The sequence below is a fragment of the Symphalangus syndactylus genome, chromosome 14, assembly GCF_028878055.3.
Source record: "Symphalangus syndactylus isolate Jambi chromosome 14, NHGRI_mSymSyn1-v2.1_pri, whole genome shotgun sequence".
NCBI classification, from domain to species: domain Eukaryota; kingdom Metazoa; phylum Chordata; class Mammalia; order Primates; family Hylobatidae; genus Symphalangus; species Symphalangus syndactylus.
This window is the reverse complement of record NC_072436.2, coordinates 74,030,826-74,046,636: the sequence shown is the minus strand read 5'-3', so window position 1 is coordinate 74,046,636 and position 15,811 is coordinate 74,030,826. Positions and strand designations below refer to the sequence as shown.

General features: G+C 42.3%; 1 protein-coding gene across 1 annotated transcript; it reads right to left on the bottom strand.

Moving 5' to 3' along the window:
* Positions 1-4,228: 4,228 nt before the first annotated feature.
* On the bottom strand, positions 4,229-14,651 carry LOC129463023 (uncharacterized). The gene is made up of 5 exons (XM_055243457.1): positions 14,488-14,651; positions 14,221-14,453; positions 12,885-12,964; positions 12,711-12,729; positions 4,229-8,032 (listed from the first exon to the last, which is right to left on the bottom strand). The coding sequence occupies exons 1-5, from the start codon at positions 14,649-14,651 to the stop codon at positions 8,004-8,006; spliced, it is 525 nt and encodes a 174-aa protein (XP_055099432.1). The 3' UTR covers positions 4,229-8,003.
* Positions 14,652-15,811: the final 1,160 nt, after the last annotated feature.

Genomic DNA, 15,811 nt, shown 5'->3' with positions numbered 1-15,811 from the left:
GCTTCATCTAGCCCTCCCCACCTCCTCTAGCCTTCCCAGAGCCTGAGATCGAAAATTGCTTGATCCACATATCTATATGTGCCTTAAATACTGCAGAGCAGGTTTTGTTTGTATTTGCAGAAGCTTCAACTACTCTATCAGATGTTTCTTTAAAAGCTTATAAATTATTCTCTAAGCTTTCTTTAAAAACAAATAAACATTAAAATGAATGTGCTTGCATTAAAGTTCATAATCAATAAAGTATGATCAGGAGTGGAGTTAGAGAAAGTTGTATATCTACGAATTAGTCAGACTAGTAGCTGTCACGTGAGTCTGTATTAGGGACAAAAGCCTCAAAACCTCTCAAAGAAGTTGTAGACCCTCAATTTTATAAGTGCTCCTCCTGGCCAAACCTCCTGCTTTGGGAAGGTGAGCAAGACTCGCTATCTTTACACAGAAAGTGAGTTCCAATTTCTCTTTGCTCAACAAGCCCAGAGGAAATCAAAACATAGAAATTGAGCATTTGTTGTTGTTGTTGTTAAGCTTCCTTCTACACAATTCAGTTGACAAATTAGCCACACAAAGATGGGTTCTGATGACCCAGTGACCTTTCCTTTATTCCACTGTGTTTAAAATACCTTTTCATCAATTATAATTTCCTGAAATTATTTTATTCTTTAAAGTAATAAAAATATGATGACAATGATGATAATGATGAAGAATGGGCAATGTGGCTATATCTGCTTAACTGCCTCTTAAAAATAGAAACTATGACAAGGCTAATCAGTTTTGCTATTCTCTTTCAGAAGACACAAAATATCTAATATTTAAATCTTGATCCTTTCACCTTCCCTCCTCCCGCACCCGCCCGCCACATGACAGGTTATTCAACCCACAATCAAATGATTTCACTATATTGCAGGAGAAAATATTTTGGAAGTAAAACTATGTCTTTAATATTTCCCAGGAAAATAATTCATATATAAAAGCAATACTTTTAGATATGTCACATGCAAAAAGAGTACCATATAATTAGAAGTGAATTTAGACAGAAAGACAGAAAGATGAGATATAAAAGCACATAATTAGTGCACTGTTATAATTAGCAAATAGTTCTCAATCCCATGGTAACTGCACTCTGAAAAGGACTCCTGCTGGTTAACTAATATTTCCTGAAAGCAGTTTTCTTCTCTCTCTTTAAATACAAAGTTTGAATCACTGTCTTCTTGAAAACCATGTTATAAAATGTCATAAATTGATTTGTGTCTATATTATAGTTTTTAAAATGCAAAAAGACATATCAACTATAAGGACAAAACAAACATGTTGTAGAATAAAAGAACTATAATCAATCTGTACAATGGCTTTGTGTCATATATATAATTTTGAGTGTGCTCTTTCAAAAATGAACATTATTTGCACCACAGAAATGCCTTTGAAATACAGAGAAGCAAACATTTCACATTGAATATGGATAATCAGTTCAAAGTACCTGGACAATGACAACAGTGAAACTTTCTCGGGATATAAGTGGAAGTTTCTGGAGAAGTTTAAATATTTTTAATCTTATAGTAGATGATAAGGAAAGAAAGAGAAAAGAACTAAAAAATTAAGCAAAAATAAGTATTTTCTCATTTTTTTTCTCATAACCCTCCAAATGTTTACATAGTACAATGATACAGTTACAGAGGGATTTTTTCCAAATTGAAAACAGGACTCAGGAGGCTGAGTTCCAGTGCACAATCTTTGATTCTAAACAATTGTGTGGCCCTCATCTGTGAAATAGGGCTGATTATATATTCTTACAGGGTTTGGAGGAGTAAACTAAGATAGTAGACCTGAAGAGGGGAAGGGGAATGTTTTGCAAACTGTGATGTTTTGTTAAAGACAAAAATTGAATTATCAATCATATCCCTGAGTATCAAAGACTTGTTTAGAACAGAAAATTAACTTTGCCTGAATAATAATATTCTGAGTGAAACAGTGGAAAACCAAAAAGCTGGCAAAGTTACCAATTATAGGCAACAGGACCCAAAAGTTAGTCAAACCCTTCCAGTCAAATTGAGATTGGCTGGGGCAGCAGTGACATATGGTGACATTAGTGAGAAGGGCAACCTGACAGCAGAACAGAGAGAAAAGACTGATTTATGAAATTTGCAACAGACTGGCCTTTTTAATCACGATCCAAAAAATGTCAGTGACAATGAAAGAGGCATGTAAACTCTGAAACAGTGTTTGAAGCTCACGTCTTCTTGAAAGTTTCCAAGAAGACAGAAGTAGGATGGTGGGAATGGCTTTGGTGTCTAGGTTAACTGGAGTGTACAAAGTACGTAACGACCCTGAGCAGCTTCCTTCAGCCTATGATAATGGTTAAGATGTTTTTTGAGGAAGTGTTCTTCAAGAGGGGATCTGTCGCGCAACTGAATGGTCCCCTAAGCACAAAGAGAAGAACAAACTTGGCTCATAGATTTGTGATTATTGTTCACATCAGCTCCTGGCTCATATATGGCTCTATAGATGTCTTTAAGACCACCTGCTGCTCCCTGGAATGATTCTAATATAGTAGGTACATTAGAGAGAGTGCCATAAGAATAGCCTATATTAAAAAGAACTAGGTATGTAGCTTTTAAAGTGTGACCATTTAGAATTATTGGAGTGGAAAGATTTTGATAAACAAACCGAAATTTAAAAAGTGATAGGCCAAAAAAAGATGGTGACTAATACCAGCAATAGGAATATACATTTTTAGAAAGTGTTTTTAATCAACTCCCCAGTATGGGGTTAATCAACTGTGTCAGCAGAACTAAATTACAGACTCATAGGAAAGGAAAGAGAAAATAAAAAGAAGACAATTTTGGAGCAATTCAAACTAATTCCTTCCTGGAGTAAAAAGCTAAAAACACTGAGGAAGTCTTATTGGTTGAACTCCTGAACAAATAAGCCCTAAGCACCTAACGGGTTAAGAATATCCAAAAATATGTAGTACTTTTTGGTCTAAATTAGGCTAGAATTTTAAAATGGTGCTAGCCAACTGTCAAAGAAATGCAAAAGTGCAAAATTAAAGAGCATTAAATACTCAAGGAGAAAAAAGGTAGCTACCAGATACAGAATCGTAAGTCAGGAAAGCAGCTATGGGCACTTGGTTCTTATCAGGTCAGGAGAGCCGTTGGTCTCATTGAGCCAACAATTGCCAGTAGTGTGATATTGCTGAAAATTTAAATATGACTGAGTTTGACCTTCAAAGCAGTAGCTTCGAAAGCATTTGAAGTTCATCCACACTCTGCATTGTGCTTGAATATTGACCAAGAATCAGGATAAAGTGACAGTTATTAAAAGACCCATAACTATCTATTTTCAACTTTGCGAATTTCAAGTTCTCAAGCATCCTGGTCATGCTAAGCAATGCCTTATCATGCTTAGGCAGTAGGGAAAGTGCCTCCAAAAGTTGTCTGGCCAGTGGGGAAGGGACTATGTGTTTTAACTTTTAAAACACCAACAAATATCCAGACAAAATTTAATGGTACCAAAAAAAAAAATCCTGTGCTTTTGACATCTCTCCGTTTACTTTAGTTCTTTCAGGTATATCTTTCAATGAAAATCTAAGTTGTCATTTTCAGACTTAAAGATCAATATGTGGAGTTTACAGTGCCTGAAGATATTAAGGAATTCTGACAATTTCCCTGTTGGGAGGATCTCAGAGAAGCGGGCAGTTGAGAGTGAATGAATTTGTTTTTTAAGTCTAAAGTAGAAGTTTTTATGTTTTTATTCCCTGGAATGTAAAACACAGATTTCAGTGTTTTGAAAGTTTTTATGAGAAATGATTGCCATTTTTAATTGAATCTGGTATATTTTTCAAAAATTGCCAGTTATAATAAATTCAGGCCTTAGAAATATCTAAAACTGTAGCAATTACATTTCAAAATGCTGTCGTGTAAAATAGAGACTTCATAGAGTTTACTGATAGCAACAAGTATGGCAGTTACAGAAGTTTTACGAGACACAATTCCACTTTAAATGACAATGCTGAATTGTAAAACTAATTTCTTCCTAAAATTAGTGTTCATTGTTTCCTATTCATTAATGTTCATTTCTTACTACCCTGAATAGTTCTGCTGTCCGTGGTCTTTGCATGATATTTGTTGAAAGGACTTAGTCATGCTGATGTATAAAGTTAAAACTGTTCAGAACACAGCATATGCTTCCCAAAGTGGGATAAAGATGACTTAAGAGCATAGATACAAGCAAACCATTTGAAATATTTTAGTGTATTTATTGTAGTCTGCATTAGGAAACTATACAAAAGAAATCGTAACTACAATATAATGTTTCGTTTGAAAACACATTACTATGTTTTATTTTAGATGAGACTATTTTTAAAAAAATAGTAATTCAGGGGGCATTAGAACAGGACAAAAACAAGTAAACAGAAAGATGTCAAAAGCACAAGATTATTTTTTGTTACCATTATATTTTGTCTGGACAACTTAATCCTTTTCCTACTGGATACTGTGTGTAATTGGTTGCAGTTGAGTCAGGGAAACATTGCTTTTGGATAACTCTCCAACCAAATTCCAAAACATCAACCTCCTTCAAATTTACTCTAAAATAAGTATGATGTGTTAACAGCAAAATTTTTTGCTTATTACGAAGGTATGCATTTTCTGCCCAATTTTGTAATACAAAATCATTAAATATCAGAATCAAAAGTGTATTTAGAGATCAAAATAGTGTAAGCAATTCATTTTGCAGGTGATTAAGTTCTTCTCATTCAATCAGCCCATCAGTGACTAAGCTAAAATTTGAACCCAAGTATCCTAATTCTCTCTGCCTCTCTTCCTCACTGCCACTATTGGGAAATCTTGACTGGGAACATTTGGATGTGCAAACAGCGTTTTCTAATAGAACCAGTTTCCAAACTCATTCTTCAGTTTTAGCCTGTAATGACTAAATACATGCAAATTAAATAGCTTTCAAAAATCTGGGTTCCTCAAATGATTTTTTACTGAAAGAGATGTGAATCAATAAGCACCTTTAAAATGCAACAGGCTTATCATAAAAGCTAGGCTAGGACATAGACTATAACCAAAGTTTAAGCCTCGAAGTGTATTATTAGGTTATTTTTTGTTAATATTCCATGAGTTTTAAAACAACAGTAAACTTCACAGAGTTTTTTAAAAACAAAATAAACTGCAGATTACCAGCCTGCAAGCAAGTATTCTGTACCAAACTCTCAAATCAAGACAAAATTCAAGGTGACAAAAAAATTAGAATAAAGCTAAAAATAATTAGGGCATGGTGAGAAGAGGATAAGTAACTAATTTGTTTTAGGAGCAAAATTATTTGAAGCTAAAAATAAAAACATTTCAGGAAGTGCCAACTCAATTCCTATTGCCCGGAAAAGATACCAGATATTCTTGCAAAGAGTATGGTAGCCTGGGTTGCATTGGGGTTCGGGGAAGCAGGAGTAAAATGCTGTTTTTGTGAACCTGATACCTAAACATCCCAGTGGGGTATTGTGTCTGTTTAGACTCCAAGAAGTTGCTTTTCACATCCTTAAAAGACAGGCTGCCCAAGAGAGACAGGGTTAGAGGGGATGTTGTTTTTAATCCTGGAGTAAATAAGGCCTTCAATGTCCTACCCCTGTCCTAAGTGACCTGAGCCAGTTCTCTGCTTAGGGTCACTTAGTCACAGGAAGTTGATGCAAAAGGCCTGAGGTGGTTGTTGTTTGCCTTGTTTTGTTTTGTTTTACTTTATTTTGGAGAAGTAGCTGGTTGGAGTTGAGCAAGGCCTAGAAGATTCCAGCATTTTCACCACCAAATACAGTTTCTCCCTGCTGTTTCATTTCTTCAAGGTCTCTGCCTGGAGGGGTCTTCTGCATAGAGGTACAGCGTCTTGCCTTGTGCTTCCCTAAAGGGGCTCGGTGATGGAGTCAGGGTTGGAGTAGAGAAGGAGGAAGGATGGAGCCAACGCCCAGCCCCCCACACTTGCACACTCACACACCGCCATTACACACCATCTGCTTCTGACAGAAGACAAGCTCTGACTTTTGGTCTTAGGAAATAAGAAGAGTAAAAAAGATTTCTTCCGTAGTTGTGATTTTTTTTCCTAGTTCAAGGTGTGTGTATGTGTGTATATGTATGTGTGTGTGTGTGTGTATAAAACCATCTTGAGGCATACAGAAAAGAAAGGGAGAGAAGAGATTGGATACTTCACTTAACCTATCTGGGTCTCAGCTTGCTTATTTGTGCAATGGAAAAGTAGAACTAAATGCCTTGATTTAACACCCTTATCTACGGTGGGGAAGGAGCTGTGAAAAGTGGTCCCTAGGCAGAGTAATCACAGCCCCCTACCCAGTGGATGGTGACTCCCACTGCCTAGAGCAGGACAGTCATTTCTGGGATCACCTAAGGGACATTTTGAAAGAGGATGTGTTTGCCTCTGACCTCAATTGTCACCGGAACGCGCGCGCGCGCGCGCGCGCACACACGCACACACACACATTTTCCCCACAGGGATTGTTTGCCTATGTGAACAAGTGAAAGCAGAAATCGCTCTTCCGAATTATTTAGGAAAGCCAACACGCAATTATGCAAAAGTCTAGATAAGGCTCTCCGAAGCAGAAAGCAGCAGCGCGGGAACGCGGGTTTCCCCTTCTCTGACGAGTACCAGCGCAGGGAGGCTGTTTATCTGTGTCCTGGTGCTGGGACAGGATGCAATCCAATTCTAGCTCTCGGTCGGTTCTGCGGCTCTGTCCCCGGTTCTGCAGCGCACTCTCTTACTCCCTCTCTCAGTAGTGTCCCCGGCTGACTCCTTTCCTACCTCTCCCCGTCCTCTCCCAGCCTCACCCCTCACTACCTATATCCCCCGCCCCCTACCCCCACCCTGGGGCGCTGGGTTCCACGCCTCCTGAAGAGGTGTGAGCGCCCGCGCTGGGCGCCCGTAGTGCGGCCCTCCTGTGTCCCCACTTCCACCGGCGGCAGCTGGAAGCCGGGAGAAGGAAGCGCACCAACCCCCTCACGTTTCTCCCAGGACCTCTAATCCCATTAGCGCACCTGAAATCACAACCTCGGCCACAAACGCGCGCTTGTTGCGACCCCTCCGAGTGGGCCGCCGTGCCGCAGGAGGCACTCTGGGGCCGGGGTCCCCAACCCCTCCCCCCTCCAAGTCCTAAAGGGACTCGCAGAGCACACTTGATCTCCGAGAAGATGAGCGCACCCCGGGGCTCATTGCTGCCCCTGAGAAAGAGCCGTCCAGGAACGGAGGCGAGAAAATTCCAGAATTAGGCCAAGAGGCAGGTGGCGGGGTGATCCGGCGTCCCCGAGTCCAGCTGGGGAGAAAGGCGCCTTCGGATGCTCAGCCCCAAAGCAGCAGAAGACAGAAGCGGGTGCGCCATCGTCGCTGCGCCCCAGTCCGCGGGTCCTCGCGCTCCTGCTCCGGCTGCCGGGCTGCCACGCACCGCTGCCCAAGCCTGACCAACTCCCTCCGGCACAGGCTGAGGCGACCCCCAAACAGAAAAATATGATCGCAGTCAAAACTGGCGGGGATGGGGCACACTGGTGGGAGAGGGGACCTTTTCACCTTTTTCTCTTCCCAGGGGACACAGTCCCCCAAACCTACGTCCCTGCGCCAAACCAGGTGCGAGCAAACTCCGCGGACCCCGCAGCTGGAAGTGCATCCTGCCGGGACCCCCACCCAACCCAGGGAGTCAGCGCGCCCCAGGGTGTAGGCAGGCACAGGGCTCTGGGTGGCTCAGGGCACGGGGACCGGATCGCGCTGCAGAACACCGCCGGGACCCGGCACCCGGACGCGCACGGGCGACAAGGCAGCCCTGCTGTAAGGACTGTGCGATGAGAGGTTCTCATTCGGTAAACAGTGGCCCTCCCAGAAGTGGCCACCGACCTGCCAGTCAATGAAGTTATCCTCCGAGAGCTGGGAAGAAGGGGCGCCTCGCGGGGCTGTGGGCTCGGTTGCGAAACGATGTGTTCGTGGCTTATAAGTTTATTTCTCCCACTAGTTACCAGTTTTCAAATTGGCCCTTTCTCGCATAAATCGCCTGGGAAAAAAAAATGATGTTTAGCTAGCATAGCCATATTCTGAAGTTAATTTTTTAAAAAAGACAAAGAAAGATGATATTTGTTTTTCATTTTTAAATAAGGGCACAGAAAAGCACGTTTTCAGATATTCACAAGTGAGTAACTACTCAGCAGGCGTCCTTCAGCTTCCTCTTGTTCTTTGCTCCTTTATGTTTTTGACGCTACTAGAATTCTTTCTGCGCCGCAGGAAGCCTTCGATGTTTTCCTTATTCATTAGACAGCTCAATGAAATGTTAAAATATTTATTTTTGAATAATCAGTAAGATTTTTGCCTGAAGGTTTTCACAAAATATGCCCCTTTATCCAGTCGAACATGGATGCTAAGCATGGCCAGTGTGACTCATCCTGTTGATTCAAAGGTAAATGTTTGCTATTAGTGACTAGAGCACGTTCGCCAGACCTCTTCCAGCACTCAGTACTTCAACTATTAGTTTAGAATATATCAAACGTGTATGCACTTGTGATTAGTTCCTGGAAGAATTTTCTACATTTTCAAGCTATTGTTAGAAGGAGTTTTTTTTTCTTTTTGGTTGCATCTCAAAAAATGACTCCAAACAGCATCTCATAAAATAATAACCTTTCACAGTTCAGTTGTTTATACTAAAGTTTAAAAGACACCCACCACCAACACCTCCATTTATATAGAACAACTGAAGCTCTAATATAGCAGTGCAAGCAATCTCGCTGCTTTTAGTAGCCAATGTCAGTTCAGGTGCTCTTGATGTATCTATATTTAATCCAATATTTTAAAGTCATTCTGACATAGTGCCACATCGAAACGTATATTGAAGTAGATCATTGAAATATATTTATGCACAATAAAATGTCCTAAAGCCGTCTCCTTTTCACTATTAGGTTTTTATTAAAAGACACCCTAATACCTAGTCAAGTGCTGGCAGGTTTTATTAAAATGCGATAGGGAGTTTTAACTACAGAAAAGCACATGAACAATTTTAAAAGTGCTTGCACCAAAGTCTATGTCTCTTGGACCAAAATCAGCTTGCCTTCTCCATGTATATGTGTGTGTGTGTGTGTGTGTGTGTCTACACACACATAGATATATATACAGATATATATTTGGGGGGCATTGGGCTTATTTGTTTCTTAAATCACAAAATCACTTCTCTATGGTAATAGTGATTACTTCAGAAACTGTCCTGTCAAACAGAGGTCAAAGTTAGCTTCATGCTTTTTTTTTTTTTTTTTTTTTTTTTTTTTTTTTTTTTTTTTTTTTTTTTTTTTTTAACAAAGCTTCCACAATGCTAGAGATCTATCAATGTTTTCTTTTTTAAATCACAACCAAAATGTGCACAATGTTTTTTAATGTTTAAGAGAACATCGGGTGGTCTTTGCTATATGAAGGTGTCTGACTGTGAATTTCCCCCACACTTTCTACCACTTGTGCTCTCCAAGTGAAAACACTGAAGTTTCACATTTTCATCCCAAATTGCCAAAAGGGAACTGCACTAAAATTTTTATAATTACCAGCGTCATTTCCCCTCTCCTAAAGGGTTTTTTTTCTTGATTACCAAACAATGTCACTTTCCAAATTCCAAGAACTGATTTGTACATGCTAGATTATCGAGGCAGTAGATAGATTTAACTTGACTGTCAAGGAAATTCACCCTCAGTGTCAAGCAACCACTACTGTTTTTTGTTTTTGTTTTTGTTTTCAGAGTTGTTGAATCTGTCCTATCTTCCTTTCTTTTCCCAAGCTGTCTTCCCAAGTTTGGGCATATGGGTACACACACATGCACAGCTGTATTCAATGTAGGTTTTAGCCTTGTGCCTTAATCAAGTGTTTGAGCTATACACCTATGATTGATACTATATCCTATCTTTGGATTTGAAAAACATGGTTAGACCCCAAGACCTGTCCTATGAGTCTAAGTTGGGTACTGTGGTTTTCTCTTGTTAGTTACCAGCACCAAATCATACCCCCAACCACCACCTCCCACCCCCATAAAACACCAGATTAAAGTTTGTCATCAAGGCTGCAGTTTTTCTATTGTCCAGTAGACGGCACAAAAGATCAAGCCTTCAAATGCTAAACAATTCACTAAGGCTGCTGTGGTTTGAAGTGTACCTGTATGATGTTCTTTAAAATAGCTACCAGCCAGCATTGTATCTGTGACGCAGAGAAGTACCTCAAAACTTAAGATAACTCACTAAAGTTTTGAAACGTAATGATATAAAAAGGTTTTGTATATGTCAACAAAATGTTGCTCCAGAAAATACACTTTTAAATAACTTCAGAGAAAAATTTTATTTAGAAATATATTATTTAAAAGTTATCTTTATAGAAATTAAAGTGAGAGAAATTACAGGGCATTTTATTTTTAATTAAAAATAAAGAAAGTATTTGCACCATGAGACTTGAAGATTCTATAGCAGAACTTTGCATGATGCATCTGTGTTTTTTATTACATTTAACATACAACTCAGTCCACAAAATTGACGATTGTATTTCAAATGCACTTACATATAAATGCATATACAATAGGTACTTGGGAAGGGGAATAAATTCTCTCGATGAAGTTTTGTGGGATAGCTTTTGGGGGATATTGGAGAACGAGGTCAGTAGAAATAACAGTTGAGACTTTGCCTCTTTCAGAGCAATGCATGACTTTGGCTAATATTTATATTTTACTAAAAGGCTTCTATTTCCTTTTCATTCTGCAGACACTCCTTATGTAGAAGTTTGGGGGGGAGGGTAAAGTGTGGGCTAATAACTCATTTCCCAGTTAATTTTATTAAGAATTTATAGCACTGTTTAGAAAGTTTTAAGACAACCATAAATTTTATTAGGAATACTTTATTAAGCCCTCCATTTAATTAATAAAAGACCTCTATAACTTCTGAAAATGTCAGAGCTAGTAATTATGTTAACCAGTGTAGTTTTTTTCCCCCTCTAGAGACCAAAGCATTTTAATGATTTGAAATAGAATAGTAAGGAAAGCACCTCCCTCTCACTCCCCATTTTTTTTTCCTAACTTTTGCATCATCCAGTCAGAGTATAGTAACTTAGGTATTTTCCCCCGCAACCCTTGGAGAGCCTAAGCTGACCTCTAATTGACTTCTGAACTGGACCCAGACATTCTTTGTTTTCTGAAGCAAAATGCAGTAAACAAATCTTTCAGTCCTTATAGCCTGTAATGCTTTAGAGCAGTTGATTAACATCCTCCCTAATCCTCTCAGTTAACCCCCTTTGATATCACCTAACCAGGTTTCCCCCTTTAATAGATCTCTCAATAGTTTATTTCACTTTTCTCACAGCCATTCATTAGCTTTGACTTCTTGGTGCCTTTCTCATATCACCTCCAGGCTCTTATCTCCAGCATTCCTCTATTATCTGTACTAGATTTCAAATCTATTTTCTTTAAACGATCTTTCCCTCCCTCCTCTTATTTCTGTTTTTTTGAAATGTGAATGCTAGTGAGGGAGAGAGATGCAGAGGATGAATGTTTTTGAAATACAAATGCCAAGCCGCCACACCACAGGACAACCTAAAAACCAATCACAGCATTTTAAGGGACATCTTAAAGTTTGGTGGCAAATGATAAACCCTTATCATTTTGTGAACACAGCTGCCAAACTCGATTGATTAAGAGGCTTTTGTTTATTCTGGGCTGGCAAATACACACACGTTTTACCTTAAGAGGGGCCTCTTTACTTTCTAAGGGTTTTGGAGCTGACTCATCAGTGTGACCTTTTGGGACAAAAGCCTAATTTAGGATATAGTTCTTTCCAGAAGCACAATTCCTCATAGAACATAAAGTCAGGGGAGTTCTCCAAGAGGACTTTACCAGCAGCTCATAGAAGCACTGAGGGCTTGAAATGCCTCCATATGGGAGGGTGTAAACAACAGAGACCAAGGGCCCAGTCTGCCTCCTTTTGTCACCGTTCTCTATCTCTGGAAGGATGCTCTGAGATAAGAAGGATGAGAAGAGAATGGAAGGCCTGAATCGCAAGAGCTAGGGCCAAGTGCCAGAATTTTTCACCAGGTCAAGTTTTTGCAAAATAAAAGTGCTATTGCCTTAAAAAAGCAACTATCTGAAATAAGTTAGGAATAGGAGCTGTCAAAAAATGGGCATAAATATTGACAGTAGTTTACTAAGATACCTAGACCTGTCCCTTCATTTTTTTCCTTTTAATAGATGATTAATTGCTGCCCTGCTAAAGGAGTTTTTTTTTATGGCTACTATATTGCAACTCTAGACATCCTCTGTGTAATTTCTCTCAGCAAGCCCCAACTGTAATAACTGTTTGCTAATTGTAAAATCCTTATCCAGAATGAGGTTTGGGCAAACAATTTGTACTACTGTAATTACATTGTAAAAGTGTTTAGTCCCTTGATTGTTCAGAATTAATTGTATAAAGGCCTAGAAGTTATATTAGGTTCACAGTTTAAAATGGAAAGACTGTGTGTGTGTGTTGGGGGGGGGGACACTTTTCAAAACTACTGAGTTGATTTTAAGTCCGCAAACTCAAACTATCTCATTCTTTAAGAAAAATTTGTGTGTAGGTAATTTAAAGTACATTTTTATGGTAATCTGGTACATCATGGTTAAAGTATGCAGTAGTCTAGTCTTCCTCCCACTTTGAAGATTTTGGTTATGTTTGCAAAGGGTGACTTACCTGAACCTTCTTTTTTCATCTGTGCTAGAAAACAAAAGAAAAAGATTACGGAAAGCAACAATACAAAATAAATCCTGTTGTCAAATATATATATATATATATATATATATATATACACATACATATATATATATATATATATATATATATATATATATATATACACATACTGACCTTTTCCAAATTTGAAAACGTGGCCGCAGAGTTGTGGTAACTCCAAGCCTCGTTACCTCTTTGCCGAAGAACCCCTGAGGCTGTTAAAGACCACAGTCCTCTAAGCGTATTTCGCAGTAAATTTCTCTCAGTTAAATTATACTTACACAATTTCCCTCGCAGTTCATTTACGGATCATAAACGTAGGTGTGCCCTGTTGGTGTTTGGTTTGACCCCCACCTCCCACCCACGCGTCTCCCTCCTACCGCCGAGTCGCGCAGATGCCTGGCGGGCCTGCTGCGGGGACGATGATCACACCCCCGCGAGCAGCCGTCGGAAGGCGCTCAGGTATCCCCTGAAGTCGGCTGGGGTTCCGGGAAGGGGTCGCAGACTGCCGGCCCAGCTTAGTCCTCTCCCTAATCGGAAAAGGAGTGTGCTGCCTGGCCCAGCCAGAGCAGCCTCCCAAGGATTAAACAGAAATCGCCTTCCTGAGATGGGGAGATTCCATCTTGGCCTGAAATTCTGCTTCCAAGTTCATGCTGTGGGGCCAGGGAGCGACGGTGAGGCCGGGGGTGTGGGGGGTGGGGGGGAAGTGGGGGGATGGAGGGAGGCCGGGAAATGTAGGCAGAGGCATAAAGGCGCTGGTAATGCACCTGGCTGCCCACCCACTCCGTCCCCAGCTTTTACTCGCGGGCCTGTCTTAACCTCCCAAGTGATGTTTCAGGGCGTTTGTGCCAGAAAACCTACACATGTATGTGATGGAAAAAAACTAAAAATCCTGAAACTTAGGAGTCAGAAAAAAGAGAGGGAGAAACAGAAAAAAGAGAGAGAAAGCAAATGATAAGGGATCCTGGAGATGGTTTAAACACACACACACACACACACACACACACACAGCTCTTTCAAGGCAAAACGCTTCTGAAGGTTTTGGGAGAACGTGTGTCAGCCCTTCAGGCACACAGGGTGCCGGTACGGAGTTGGGGGCGGGGAAGGGTGCAGTGCAGGAGGCTGGGAAGGCTCATCTGCTCGGCTTTATGGAAACGCTCCACTGTTGGGGGCAACCAACCCCGCGTTGACTCCTGCGAAGTGCTAAAGGAAGCGATAGATGTCGCCTAAGGAGGCCACGGACGCTCGGTGGAACCTCATTCCAGACCTATGTTCTGATGTTCGCCCTGTGTGCCCTGCTCCTCGGAAGCCCACTCTATAGAATCTTCAGTCCTACCTCGCAGACGACGCAAATTATCTTTTACTTTGCGCTTAAGAGTTGGCTTCAATACATTTTGGAGCTCCTAACCTTTCCCAAACAATCTCCGGATGAAGGGATACCCCCAGTCTTTCTCAAAACTCTTCCCCCTACCTACACCCCCTTGAGGGTGAGGGTTCAGTCCGCAGCTGGCGAGTGGGAAGTGGGTGGGGGCGATGGAGGAGCGGGCGGGCTGCTTGGAGGGAGTCAGCCTTTTGGCCACCTTCAGGGCGGGAATAGGGACTGGCAGTTTGCATTCCCCGCAGATCGAAGCTCCCTGCTGATCGATTATTTGATAATTGATTTTCCCCACAGCCAATGCGCGGCGGCCTGGGCAGGGGCGCCTCCTGATTGGCCGAGCACTCCTCCACGGCTGCCTACCGAGATTTGGGTGAGCTCATTTTCCAGTCGACCGCAGGGGGAGTTTTCTGCGAGGTTTCAGCTGGAGGGAGGGGGAAAAATCCTCTCCGAGCCGAGCGAGCTGCGAGCCCTGCCTGTGGATGTGAGGTTTCCAGCCACTGGTAGAGCTGCTGCGGCTGAGCCATCTCGGCAGATCAGAGCCCGGCGGACGGAAATATAAATACGAAAATAACGCCACTAAATATAATCACAAGGGAGAAGCTTAGAGCGGGACAATAAAGAGAAGGGGTGGGGGGAGGGAATTAAAGCCCAGGCAATAGGTGTTAAAGTTAAAAACAAAACGAAACAAGACAAAAAACAGTGGCTGATTGGAGCCTCCGAGTTGTAGGTACAGGCAGCTTTTGTCTGAAATCTCAGCTTCGGAAGCGGATTTCTTTTTCTCTGGTACTGGGAGGTTTCGCCGAGCCGGGTTGGGGACGGGAAAGAGGAGCGCGGGGAAGGATGTCTGGGGTGGTGAGGGCAGGGCTTCGCTGGATAAAGAGCTAGTGGAGCGCGAGATTCTTACAGGCCCGGGAGAGGTCGAGGCTGGAGCCCCTCGGCGCCTCTAAGACAAAGGCAGAGGTGGCTGCAGCCCGAGCCTAGCACTTCGGCAGCGTCGCGCCGCGCCCTGGGCGCACGGCCGCCTCACCCCGAGCGGGTCGGGGAAAGAGCCTCCCTCCCAGCGGCTCCCCGGCCCCGGCTCCGCGCGCGAGGTCTGGGCTGCTGCGAGCCCGCGCCGGGTTTCGCTTTCCGGCGATCATAAATAGCTTGGTGTTTGTAAACAGGCGCTGGGGGCACATTCCCCGCGCTCAGCTCATTGTTCCCTCCCTTCCTCTCTACTTCGCGCAGGACGCCTGGGCTGGGGCTGGGAGCCGATGGGGCTAGGAGGTGGGGGAGTCCAGACCCGAAGTGACAAAATGCTAGCATTTTCTTTCCCCCGGCCGGGCGTCCACCTCTAACAGCAAAGAAACCTCTAAGCTGGATCTGCAGAAAGCCCGAGCCACCTCTACCCCACGTTCTCAGAACTCCTTAGCAGAGGCTTTCCCAACCCGGTTTCTCCCTCCTCTTTCTCCTCCACGATCCAGGTTTGACTTTTCTCCTTGCAGTGTTTAGTTCTGAGAATTCAGTACTTTGCGCATCACTCCCTGCCCCGAAAAACACTGGCAGACCCCAATAATTTCGAGGAAAGTCATGAAGTCTATGCGCGGAACCCTGTGCAAAATAACTCCTGCTGCTGCCTGCCCGGCGTTGATTCCCAATTTATTTCAAGAGAGTCGGCTTTGGGGAGAGAGTCTGCAGGGGGAGG

Excerpts from the sequence above, each read along its gene's own strand:
- LOC129463023 (XM_055243457.1), bottom strand. The coding sequence starts at position 14,651 with ATGGCTCAGCCGCAGCAGCTCTACCAGTGGCTGGAAACCTCACATCCA. Across the intron at positions 14,454-14,487 it reads ATGAGCTCACCCAAATCTCG|GAGGCGCCCCTGCCCAGGCC; the intron begins GTAGGCAGCCGT and ends TCGGCCAATCAG. Across the intron at positions 12,965-14,220 it reads TCACCCTCAAGGGGGTGTAG|CCTCAGGGGTTCTTCGGCAA; the intron begins GTAGGGGGAAGA and ends GGTCTTTAACAG.